The 12839-nt window shown below is 41.5% G+C and overlaps 2 protein-coding genes across 3 annotated transcripts in view; both read right to left on the bottom strand.

The window, feature by feature from the left end:
- Positions 1-118: 118 nt before the first annotated feature.
- On the bottom strand, positions 119-5449 carry LOC140944310 (kelch-like protein 20). Its single transcript, XM_073393466.1, has 5 exons — positions 4359-5449; positions 2897-3174; positions 1955-2152; positions 1206-1427; positions 119-390 (listed from the first exon to the last, which is right to left on the bottom strand). Exons 1-5 carry the CDS (start codon positions 5189-5191, stop codon positions 134-136), a joined length of 1788 nt encoding a protein of 595 aa, XP_073249567.1. The 5' UTR covers positions 5192-5449; the 3' UTR covers positions 119-133.
- A 2042-nt stretch (positions 5450-7491) lies between these two features.
- Positions 7492-12839, bottom strand: part of LOC140943227 (alpha-(1,3)-fucosyltransferase 7-like) — a 13176-nt gene continuing 7828 nt past the window's right edge. For both annotated transcript variants that reach the window (XM_073392295.1, XM_073392296.1), the window contains one exon: positions 7492-10140. In XM_073392295.1, the coding sequence (XP_073248396.1) occupies positions 8409-10103 (1695 nt within the window). In that variant the 5' untranslated portion in view covers positions 10104-10140 and the 3' untranslated portion in view covers positions 7492-8408. The remainder of the gene's footprint in view (positions 10141-12839) is intronic.

Genomic DNA, 12839 nt, shown 5'->3' on the forward strand with positions numbered 1-12839 from the left:
AAGAGTCCTGAATCGGTTATCTCGGTTCGAATAAATCGTCTGCAGCTGTTACCCTTGACGATCTTTGGATGGCCTGTTATCAGTCTAAGTCAAGCAGCAACGATACCAAAAGGCAATGCAATGTCGTAACTTTCTAAATCAATTTTTCTTGGTTTCGTGCTTTTGGTTTCGCAGGAGGTACGTCTGCTATCATGTCGTTTGTTACAGCAGTTGTTGCGCACCGAAATCCATATCGTGGGTAAGGCAGCTCAGTTATAACGGACCAACCATCTTCACGGGGGTCATAACACTCCACTGATGTCACAGCTACGTTACCATATGAACCACCAAACACGTAGATTCTTCCACCAAAGACCGTGGCCCCAGCGCGATCACGTTTAGTTTTCATATCTGAAAAACAAAAGAATAATAAGCTTGAGGCTAAAAATGACAACGACGACGTGCGCTATGTGCGGTACTCGACAACGTTTTATACGGGGAGGCTCCGCCCCTAGGTCCAACCCCTCACCCTTTTGTATACCATTTTGAAAGAAAAGGTACTCCTTTCTTAAGCCTGCGACTTAAAAATGGCACCCGTTTCACTTACCTAGTTTAGAACTTTGCATGTCTTTTAACTGCCTTAAATTCAACGTCTTTTTAACGTGAATAACTCACTAAACCACGAAGTTTTCTTGTCTCTTACACGTCCCTCAAATGTGTCTGTTAGCCCTTTTTGGTCCTTTTAAGGACCGAAATGACGGATTTCCCAACCCTTTCCAATACTTCAACCAACGAAATCCCCACCTTTTCATCTGAAGCTTGAGAAAGGTACCCCTTTCGGGCTGAGCATCCCCGTGTAGGCCATTATAAGGGGGTACCCTCCGGGTGTTTCAGCGACGCGGATCAAACTGATGCGCGTTGAAAACGTTACAGTCAAGAAGACTTTTGCAGGGACTAATCAAACAACGTGAAATAGAGTTAAGTTGCGATATTTCGACTGGCCAATAGTAGTCTTCATCAGGTTTATTGAGATATCACGAATTTACAGAAATATATATGAAGTAAAATAATAACCGGAAATTACATAATATGACTTGGTATGGTGTGGCTACTTAAAAAGACAAGATAACAAACAAAGAAAAGATATACTATATATAGTTACAGTTCATCATGTTTATTGATGCGTGTTGTTAGCCCTTGAAAGAAGGAAAGCTGATAGGACTCACCTTTCCCGATAAACCATCTATCTACTCCAGGGTCGTAAATCTCACAGGAATTCAGAATTTTACGAACGTCTGAACCACCACCCATCACGAAGATTTGACCCATTAGTAGTACTGCGCATGCTCCACTCCGCGGGATGTTGAGGTTCGCCACGTTGTGCCATTTGTCGTGTTGAGGATCATACCTTTCCACTGTCTTAAGAACGTTGTTGTTTTTGGAGATTCCTACAAAGATTGTACAGTGGTAAAAAGACTGTCAGAAGTAGTAGGTACAAGTCTTGAGTAAATCCGTTAACACGTAAATATGGGGCTTAAGATCTTTGATAGCGACTGGCTACAATTCGCTCCATGTAAGGGAATCCGGATTCCGTAATCCGGAAGTCCGGTGCCTGGAATTTGAAATCGACGGCGTGAATTCAGAATCCGAGAATGTCTTTGATTCCTTTACATGGGCGATACAATGTCATTGTACGTTAACTGATCTAGGAAACTAGTAATAACCAAAGGTTGGAGAATGCGTGCGAGATCGAAAGAAGGTCAAACGCTGTGATTTGCGTGTGTTTCACGTGATAGAAGGTGCAATAGCGCGTAATCAGGTGTGTTCTGCGCATCCATTTATTCTAATAGGAAATCCAAACTGGTTACATACTTATCGCGCAAGCGTAGTAGCAACCTGGAGATCAGGATTGCGGGCTCCTCTGGTTACCCGCAATAAACTTAACAGGTTTTAAACAGAAATACCATAAACTTACCTCCAATCACATAAAGGTAGCCATTTAGTGACATTGCACAGTGAGAATGACGATTCTGACGGGGTGCAGAAAGTGAAGTCCACTTGTCTGTCACGTGATCATAGCATTCCATCGTTTGCTCTTGACCATTTCTTTCTAAAACTCCTCCAACAACGTATATTTTCCCTTGAAGTTCCAGGGTCTCGTGGCTGAAGCGACCTGCCGATACATTGAAGTGCGACTTAATCTACCAGAGAGCTTTATAACTAATTTCGTGACTGCCAAGGTTTTGCTTTACAATGTCTACAATGCTTTTGATAAACCAAAAAAATTTCTAGCAACTTTCTTTTTCACACACGCTAAAGCCAGAATCATCTATCTTCTAGGATATTTTAGTAGGCCTAAACTAAGTCAGAACCATAAATTGGGACACTCTGGTATTACTCAACCTTTTGTAACATGTCTCCTTGCTGTGGATTAACGTTGTTATGGGGTGGGGTCTTCGATCGTAGGGTTATACAAACAAAAGAAGCAACAAACACGGGAAACAGAATGGAAACAACTTTATGTCCTCCTGTTAACCATAACGACGGAACAAAAGCGGAAGTCTTCAGTTGTTTGCTAAACATTAGTCTTGAGGTTTCTACTTAAGTAGTATGTTTTCAATTCAATTTCTAGAAGATTCTGGAAAAATTTTTTTCGTTGACTCACAATGACCGTTTCATTATCCGCTACATTCTGGCTTTAAACCATTTACCTTGAAGTCTTCCATTATTTCTGTCCCTGCTTCCATCGAGCTTCCGCTTTTGTTTTTGTTTTTGTTTATTTGTTTGTTTCTTTTTTGCGCTTCTCTCTCTAATCTTTCTGTTTCCGCTTCTGCTTTCCATTCTATAAATGTTAACCTGTAGCTTGTGTGGAAAATCACATTGCATGTCCCCACAATTCCCTACGCTCCCTACTTACCCTGGCTCAACGGAGCGTGTTTCTCCCAAGAGTTGAATTTGGGATCAAATCTTTCAACGCTTGAAAGCATCGTCATTTTCTCTCCAATCGTAGAGCCACCCACCGCAAACAAACATCCTTGTAACCGGGAAAGGCCAAAGTTCAACCGGCTGTCAATCACCGGAGACATGTAGTGCCATTTATTGGTCAGCGGATTGAAGCAGTGGCAGCAAGGCTGAACGCCGTCTTCTACGACGCCTCCAACTAAGACGATGACGTCAATCAAGTGAGATTTCCACCTGATGATTCCATGAAGACCATAAAGACAAAAACAGCAATATCTATCATATTACGTAAAATCACGAATATTCCTAAATACAGGAGGTAACCGGAAGCGACATCTCTCTCCATCTCTATTGATTTGCATTCCACGACCGGATCGTCATGTCAGTGGCTCTTCTACAATCCGGACGTTTTCGGTATTACAAACAAACAAGCCTGCAGTACCGGAAGAAGCCCTGTAAAAAGCGGGGCCAACAACTCATGCAAACAGCAACCTCGCTCCGGGCCTCTCTTGTCCTACCGTTTCCTGAAGCGAGAGACGGACGAGAGGACGATACTCGGAGTCTGGGAACGAGGTTGCACAGACAGAGGATGGTTAATTGGTTTTACAGGTGATCAGCGCGAATGAATTCTTTGCAGCCGTTTTTCAATATAAACTGAGCAAAACCTGCTTAAAAATGATTTAATCTTTGGCCACTTTGAGGTTGTGAGACTAAGCATGGGTCAGTTTAATGTCGAAATGCACTGTGGGATGTTTAAAGGATTACTGGTAATTACAATATACGACGTTACGCAGTAGGTTGGGTCCAAGTTTGTTCCGCAAGACAGCCCCATTATGAATTTCGACACACGGCCAACCCAGTCCCCTCCGCATCCACAGAATGTCTCATCAATCAGTACTATCTGGGGACAAGATTGCTAATACACACACAAAAGGATTATAGAGTAAAAATGGTCAGGTATAAAATCACTGGACTGTTCACAATTCAACCCTCTACTTTCTCGTACTTTGTGCTTCCTCGCGCCCGTTTTGCTCGCTTCAAGACACGTCTTGGCTTCCACTTTACGTTGGGGCTGTATTGAGAGCTGCCTCCTCTACAAGGTTTTTCCTATTAATTACCATGGGTATCCGAGACTTTTATTTTTCATGCGCGTTTGATTCCTACCCCAAAGCGTCCCGCTACACGCGAGAAAAGCAAACTCTAGTACCCTGTGTTTCGTTTTTCAAGGCAAAGTGTGGTTGGTGTACTTCAATATGGGGAGTAGGAGTCGAGAGGGGGCATGATGGACAGATTTTCTCCGGCTTCCCGTTCCTTCCTCCCCGTCTGAAATATCTCAGATAAGCGACTGTGAGGGACTGAGGACGAGCCAGTATTGAGAACGCTATATTTTAAAAATAACAGCGGAATAAACTTACTACCTTCGTTTAGTTCTTTCGTTGTGGAAAAGCTTTTTATCTCTGTGACTCGCCATCTTGAAAGACAATGCTTCGGCCACCAATTCTCTACTTGCCGAAGATGAGGTGACTAGAGAATCCTTGTCGATTGTGCCAAGTAAAAATTTACGATTGATGTATGGCAGTCGCACATGACTCAAAAGGTTTTCAAATTCAGGCTGCCTCGATGACACATCATAACTTACCCACGCTCGAATCGCATTATAAACTTGTTCTTCATTTCTCACATTTAAATCATCGTCAGATACTATTTGAACCAGTTCTTTGCTTGATAGCTGAAAAAATTCTCCAGAGTTTTTAATTTTCAAGAAATTATTGATTATCAAGCGTTGTCCTTCACTCTGGAGCGTTTCAAGTGAGTATAATCTGGCTAAAGTCGTCATTTTAATGCAGTTCTCAACACATAGCTTGCGAAGAAGAAACTTTTCACACAGCTGTACGAGAGATTCTAATCCGAGCTGGAAAGCAGCGTACAAAATTGCTTCCACGTTCCCTTGGTCCAGCAATATTTTAGAAGAATAAATATAATCCAGAATGATGCTGAGTGTATCATCTGTAATTCCCCCGATAACAGTTTCCCTACTATACCTTGAAAGATAAGTACCAGTGTAAAGGTTGTAAAAATATGAACTACTTGCTGCCAAAACACTTCTATGCGCATACAGTTTTGATCTCCCATTTTCCGTCATAAGCACAACGTCACAAAGAACTTCGCCCTTTCTCATTTGGTTCATCTTGTCGAAAAAGCTTCTCAAGTAATGGTGATCGCTTACGGAACCATGAACGGAAGAATCCATGTTTTCTATTATTACTTGTTTGTGTGGATGTGTGAATGCATCCCCTTTTATTTAAATGCCACCAGCTATTTTAACAGGTGGTGTGGATGAATAATTAATTTTTAAAAAAATTATACTGATCCTGAAGTAATGAGTGCCAGATAATGAGATGTTTCTTGGTGTGGCGGAAACCATGGTTGGTTCGCCTTTGTTTTGTGGTGTGGGCATCGGCTCAGTGTCTTTTTTAATCTTTGGTATTACGTCATTTGGTGATTGCACACGCCCCAACATCAAGAAACTATTATTCCCCTAAGGTTTCTTTTTCAATTCACTCCGGGGAAAGACGTAAATGTCATTGCAAGCAGTTTTTTTGTTTCTTCACCGAATTGCTGACGTCACGGCGGCCATGTTGATGGTCAAGACCAAATGCATTTCTCTCCTCTGGGAACTAAACTCTATTTTGACGTAAATTCTATTGTACTGACCCCCAACATGGCTGCCTTGTAACATGGTTGAAAACCAAGAATTAAATATTCCATATTCACTTTTTACAACTTATTTCACGACTGATCAACTACCAAGGGAACTTCTGGGAACTTCCCTCGTTTTTAATGATTAAAAAAGACACGAGTAGTCATGTTAAAGAGGCGTATCCCATGAATGTCGCGGGGCGCGTTTCATGTGTAAGGTTACATATTTTGTTCCATCATGTAACTCAAGATCAAGGCAACATTGGTCCTCGCAACAAGTCTCTCTAAACTCGGCTTCCTATAACTTCATGAGGCACGTTGCAAGACCGCCGTTAGTCTTCGTATAAGTAATTTGCAACTAGGTTCCCACAACGGAATAAAAAATGGCGGTAGTTGATGTGCACAGATCTAATTAAACCAAACGTCCGTATTCCTTTTCACCGAGCCCTAACCAAACGTAAGTCACGCTCAGTTGCATTCTAGCCGTAATAGTTAATCGAAGGCCCGGTATCCTGGTTACCAGTCGTCTATCAACGGGTTTTGCCATCTCTTAGTGAGCGTTTTTTAATTTAAAGAGGCCGTAGAAAGCTCCCCGCCCGTTCTGGTGAACCCGATTAGACAGCACGATAGAGAATTGACGGGTGACGTCACATCCGATTTCACCGAGGTCGAGCCTGCAACGGCAAGGAAGAAACTTTAAGGCAGCGCGCGCACCTTTTATTTTCTGTCCCCTTCGTGTGTTCCCCTCGCTCTATAAAAAAACTAACAAAACCGACTGAAAAACAACTTGCGCCTGCCACGCAGGATGGTACAAGAAGAAACTAAGACAATAAGAAAGAAGTAAAACGTTTAATTAATAATACATTACCTCTAGTTTCTTAAATTTTGTACAATTTTCTTTCGCTTACAAATTTAAAAAAATGCGGGATAAAAAATTCACAACTTTTTACAGAAATATATGAAGTTATAACAAATTCTTTTTTCATTAATTTCTCTCGAAAGTTTCAGTTTTTTATAATATATTAAGCTTGTATAATTGTCTATTAAAAAAAATGTTTTTTTTAAATTTCTACACCTCGTTCGAATGACAATTCAGACGAGGCTTCACTTGAATAAAAACAAAAACAACCGCCCAGGGACTTCATCAGGTTCCTGCCCCATCTCTCTTCCGTGGGAGGTGGGAAAGGAGCGCGCTCAACCTCGTTCCCAGGGTCTCTCATCTTCCCGATGAGAGACCCTGGGAACGAGGTTGGGAGCGCGCTTTGTACCATTCTCGTCCCCTGAGCCTCCTGGACCCAATACTCAGGCCCCCAGGAGGCTCTGGGGACGAGAATAGCTTTGTACAAAAAAAATGTTCATTTCCAGGTCCTTCTTTTCGCTCACTACGTGAGGACAGTGTGACAAAAAATGACCCTTGGAACCAGCGTGACATCTAGAGGCGGGCATGGCAGAGGAGGACTTACTCAGGAGGGCTTTGCTGTCACCAAGCTCCTCTAAACCTTTAATTGCATTCTTTCTTTGGGTTCGTTCCGGTACGAAGCTCTGTTGGTACAGGGGTGCTTTCAAATAACTCTGTTTTTCGTAGCCTGTGCCAGGCTCTCGGTCAGTACACACGAGCAAAAAAAGCGAGAGAGCAGTGAAATGGCGAAACGGCGGGAAAGAGAGAAGGGGGACTACACCGTCTCTCTCCAGTCCCCAAGCGGTTTTTGCGCAATTTTTCTCGATCCGCTTTCGCTACTATCTTAGAGTCTGCAACAGGCTACGTTTTCCGTGAAAAAAAGGGAATTTTATGGGAATTTAATGAGACGTAATATGTCCACCTCTGGCTAAGAAATAAAAATGTGTGAAGCATTCTAGTTGTTCAAAAATCTTGACGCAGGGGATTTTAAACAATCTTTCTGCAGTGTGTCAGTATTCTAGAATACGATGAAATGAACCCTTCCTAAACAGCAAATTAACTTTTCTAAACGCGCCCCCTATTTGCTCTCTCAAGTTAACAGTAAAAGAAATAATAAACACGAACAAAGACGTACAGAAAAATAAAAAATACAATAAGTAATGGTAACAGGACTGAGTGAAGTCCAATTCGGTCTGTAATCACACGAGTGATTGACAAAATCGGACGACTGCGTAGCGGGAGTCCGATTTGTTTAATCACGAGTATGATTACAGACTGAATTGGATGACACGAAGTTCTGTTACAAATTAATCATAACTTTAACAAAATGTGTGATAAATAGGACTCTTTTTAAATCAAAACACAAGAAATTCCAAGATTTTTCCGCTAGCAATGAAAAAAAAAAAAAGCCATTTAAGCGCGCGCGTGATGGCGCGTACTGTCCAATTACTTAGGCATGACGCGTACTGTCCTATTAAACTGTCCAATTAAGGCTGAAATCAAGGCAGTTGAGAGCCAATCAGATTTGAGAATTTTGTTATAGTTATGATTATACAGTTTAAAATGCATGTATAGCACTAGCCACCGCGAATCTGATGGCGATCATTACAAGATGAAGCCGACCACCTTTAGTCCGTATTATAATCCCATGTCGTTTCCTATAACTTCTCCGAAGGGAACGAAAACGTGGAAGAGGACCTTCTAGCACGCGTAAGGTGGGAAAGGGATGTCATCATTAAAAATTCAGTATTTCAGAAAACTGAAAAATAAATGAAGTAAATTAAACTATTTGATAACTGCATCTTTCTTTCTCTCTGTTTTCGTTTTATCAGCTCTTTTAGCCTTTTTCTCAATTCCATTACCTTCAATTTCACTTTTTTCTTCCTTTAATAACTGTGTTACTTTCGTCGTTCCCTTCTTTATTTTCTTTCATCTTATCTGTATTTTCTTCTGCATTCTCCTCCTTATCCCAAGCGCTGTCTTCCTCATCGTCTTCATTTTCTTCTTCATCATCTTCTTGACTATCTTCCCGAGAGATATCCGCAGTGGCAGCGCTATTGCGGTTTTCGATGGATCTGAAGTCATTGTCACCGTCAGGACTCATCAACTCATATAATTTGTCTTCGTGTAATCCACAGTGCGTTGAAGCGTCTCTGAAATCACTTATCCTCTTGTAACTCTTACGCTTTGGATTCTGAGCTTTTGCGCATATATCGCACGTCCAAGGATAGTGTTTGTTAAAAGTAGCCCCGGTTAGGTATCCGTCGACCTTGTACAGCTTCCGCCAAACAAAATACTCCATATAAGCAGTGTCGTTTTTATCAAGATAAAGAAGATAGTCGGCTAACGTCTTTATGGAATCGAAGTCGAAAACGTTGATATATGATCCTGGAATGGCCATCTCCGAGTAATTTGCACCTCCCAAAACCACAGGGACAATCCCCAGTTCTAAGGGTCCCCCCCAGTATTTTTCAGTAACATAATCGACGCAATTACCATTCTCAAATGCCAACTGAAACTTGTAGCGCTTAAGGAGATTTTCACATTCCGGAGAGTCTTTTTCACATTCCTCGTCTTGCAAATGCGGCTGATACACGTTATCAGCGCAAGAACCAAAAATATCAACACGAATGTGATTCTTCAGTTCTCGGACAAACCAGTCGCGCAATCCACCACAATTACTTACTGTCCAAACCACAAGACGGTCCTTCTTATCTGGGTTAATTTGCTCGTAAGAAGATTTTTCACCTGGTTTGAGGGTAACATACGAACCGTAGGGTAGGAAGACATCTGCGTTCCTCTCATAGGTCATTGTCCAGTTAAACATGTCTCGAAAAAAGTAAGTATCCTTTGCATTGGAGGGACTTTCCAGGACAAAATAGATCCAAATTTGTCCTTTAGGGCGGCGGCTGTTAAGTTCTTCCAACTCGAACGTATCTGGCATGTCCTGGCCGTGAAAAATAACAACATCGCTACGGGGAAACAAACGGTGTCTATATGTAAGCGAGCAGTTAGTTACTGGACAGGGCGCCCCTCTATAATGAGTGAATCCGTATGTATCATTGATGCCCTGCCACGGCTTATCTGTAAACAACGGCGTGTAAATTAATACACGCTTACCTGTCTTTACACGTTTCGCCGTTGATTTCGCTCGTTTACTCTTTTGGTTCTTTAACTTAACCTGAGTAACGCTCGAGCTTTTACCTCCTGGTAAAACCTGAAGTTTCTTCCGCATTATTCTATTGTCGATCCCGTTCACTTTATCAGAAAGCCGATTCGGTATGAGGTTAACCTCATTCTGGTTCTGAGTAACACTTTCGGTTTTCAACCTGCTCGGTCCATTCAGCACTGTGGCATTTTTCTTTCTTGAAACCGGCTTGTTTCTTGTCCGAGTGCGCGAGTCAGGCTTAAAATGAATTAGTTCCTCAGTCTTAGACAGTCGAGCCGGTCTCTTATGATGCTTTTTAATTGAAGGAAGGTAATCGTTCAAAACAAATACTTCTGTGAAGAGTATCACAACCGCCAAAAGGACGGTCGATAACAGAATTTTTCGTTTCATACCCATTTCTTTTCAATGAGATCTCGGTTGGCATCTATGATCACTGAAAGGAAAACAAAAATAGATTGATTAAGGCAGGCAAAATATAATCTGTGTGCAAACGACACCAGCCACGTTTGCTTCACGCCAAAAAGTAACAAACGCCTCAACTACCCAAAGATACACTACCATTCTACTTTAAATAGCATTTGATGAGAAAAACAAAGCAAAATTAGTTTCCAAGCAGACTTACGAGTGGGATAGCTGCCAATAACTAAACGAGACGGCTTGTAGGCCATGATAAGCGTTGCGTTATAAATTATCAACGCAGGCTTAAAAATTTTGATGAAAAACGTTGAAAACCGCCAGTTTTTTTTCTTTTAGAGAAAGTGATCATTAAATCTTCAAGTCAATCCCTTCTATTAAAAATATGAGCGTGCAAGGGTTGCCACACGCAATAGAATAAGATTTGACACAGCGTGGCCGAGTGGGCAGCGCGCGCGTCGGACTCGCAATCCGGGGGTGCCGGATTCGAGTTCCTCTTTGGCCCCTTGCTGGATTTGTTCTCCGTTGTCCGGAGTTCAAAGCTTGTAAATAGTCAACTGGTTGCCTCCGGCCAATTGGTGTTTTAAATCCTGTTATGCTCTATTTGGGTTATTTGTTTCTAAATATTTGAGTGAAGTGCTTGTAAACTAGCCGGGTATAAGCTAAGTGCACTTTCCACTTTAAAGCAAACCTTCAACTATTTTATGCCAACCAGACTACAAAACAACTGCTCCGACAAGAAGCGTGGATTTTTGCACAATAAGCGTATAAAAAGATTCAGGTAAAGCCTCCTTTTATCCGCTCACTCTAAAAGACAAACAGACTACGCTCGTGGGGTATCTCTCTCACCGAGAGATTATGCAAACAAACGTTTGAGAAAAAATAAACGCTTTGAGCTACAAAAGGTAAAGACGTCTCGCTTATTCTGCCAGGATGACCGGCCTGTGCCCACAATCTACCCAATACATTACAAACACAAACATTAAAAATAATCCTTTGAGAGGACATGAGCTTACTGGCAATGCAGGAATAGTCTGTACAAAAACCATGCATGTGCTTGCAAAACAAAATCGTTCTTCAAGGCAGTCACGTTATGTACCGACTTCTAATCGGCATGTACACTTTTTGTCTCTGTTTGGTACGTGCTATAAGTGCTTTATAGCACAAAACTACCATAACGAAATTACCAAAAGATGAAATTTTAACAATGCCAGTTGTCTGGAAATTATGCAAATTTGGTCCAATTTTTGACATATTGTAAAATTCCGAAGATAAGCCCCGGGGGTTATATTTTTCAGAGGCCCTTTTTGAGGGGCTTATTTTTGGAGGGGCATCTACGGAGGGAAATTTGCGTTTCGAAATCGATTTGGCTAGCCTTACAGTTGGAAGTAAATTTACCTTTTTTTCTTTGTTTTACTTTGTATTTGAGGGCAATTTTCCAAGTACAATCCCCCGGGGGGCTTACATTTGGAGGGGCGATTTAACGGAGGGTTTTTTACGTTACGATTTTGGGGGACTTATATTTGGAGGGGCTTATTTTCGGAAGTTTACGGTATGTGTCAGATTTGTGACAGACTCATGTTTGCATTTTCCCACATTTTGATTTGATTGATTTGATTTTCAGTGTTAAAAATACCAACAATTAAAGAATACTCATTACTATCAAAACTCAATAAACACATAAAGCTATTACGAATGGATAAAAATAGCAAAGAAATTAATTTGGCTAAACCAATTCGAGAATTATCATACTAAGTCAATACAGAACACTTTTCCTGTAATGTGATTTTTTAAAGACCATTCCTCACGAACGCAAACACCTTACGTTTTTAAAATAACGGAGCATATTATCTTATTTAAACTTCAAATCAGTATCAAATTCCTCCTTGAGATAACGCTTTATAAAACAAAGTAAAAAAGTGGGAGATAGCAGGTATCGAACCCAGTCCCTACGGCTCCGAAGCTTACGCGTTACTGCACGGTCAGCATTTATAGATCCCATCAGCCGAAGCCCCTTTCTCCCTTTATGAAATTTACACAAGGTAGAACCGTTTTTTTATATCACACATTTCAAGATGGAAATGTTCATGAAAGTGCAAGTCTCTTCAATTTAAAAGAAAACAAATTGATATAAAGAGCAGTAGGATTTGAACCCACAACACAGAAGACTTAGTATACCACACTAACTACTAGACCACTGGGGACTTCGTGGATGGAGCGGAAATAATGTAACTACATATAGCATCAACCCCAACCCCAACCCCAAAAAGGAACCTAACCAGCTTCGAAACAGTGCTTAACCCTAATCAGTAAAGGAAGTGTTTAACCCTAATCAGTAAAGGAAGTGTTTGACCCTAATCAGTAAAGGAAGTGTTTGACCCTACTTAGTCTGCTACACAGCCGTTTTGTGTGACGACACTAAAAACGGCTGTGTAGCAGACTAGACCCTACTCTGTAAAAGGCAGTGCTTAACCTAGCCTCCCACGCAGACGTTCTTAGGGGTTCGTCACGCGTTCCTGCCCCTAAATTACACGAGGTGTCCGAAGGGGCTACGGTCGAAGGGGTCTAATGACAACCTTACTGCACGTAAGAGAGCAATGAGAGATGACCTTACATTTATTCATTACTTCGGCGCAGTGCGAAGTAAAGGATTCGCGCAGTTTAGGAATGTTTCAAAGTTGCATCCGGAGGTCCCGAAGTTGCTTCCGAATGTTGCTT

This window comes from Porites lutea, chromosome 7 (genome assembly GCF_958299795.1).
Source record: "Porites lutea chromosome 7, jaPorLute2.1, whole genome shotgun sequence".
In the NCBI taxonomy this organism is placed as follows: Eukaryota; Metazoa; Cnidaria; class Anthozoa; order Scleractinia; family Poritidae; genus Porites; species Porites lutea.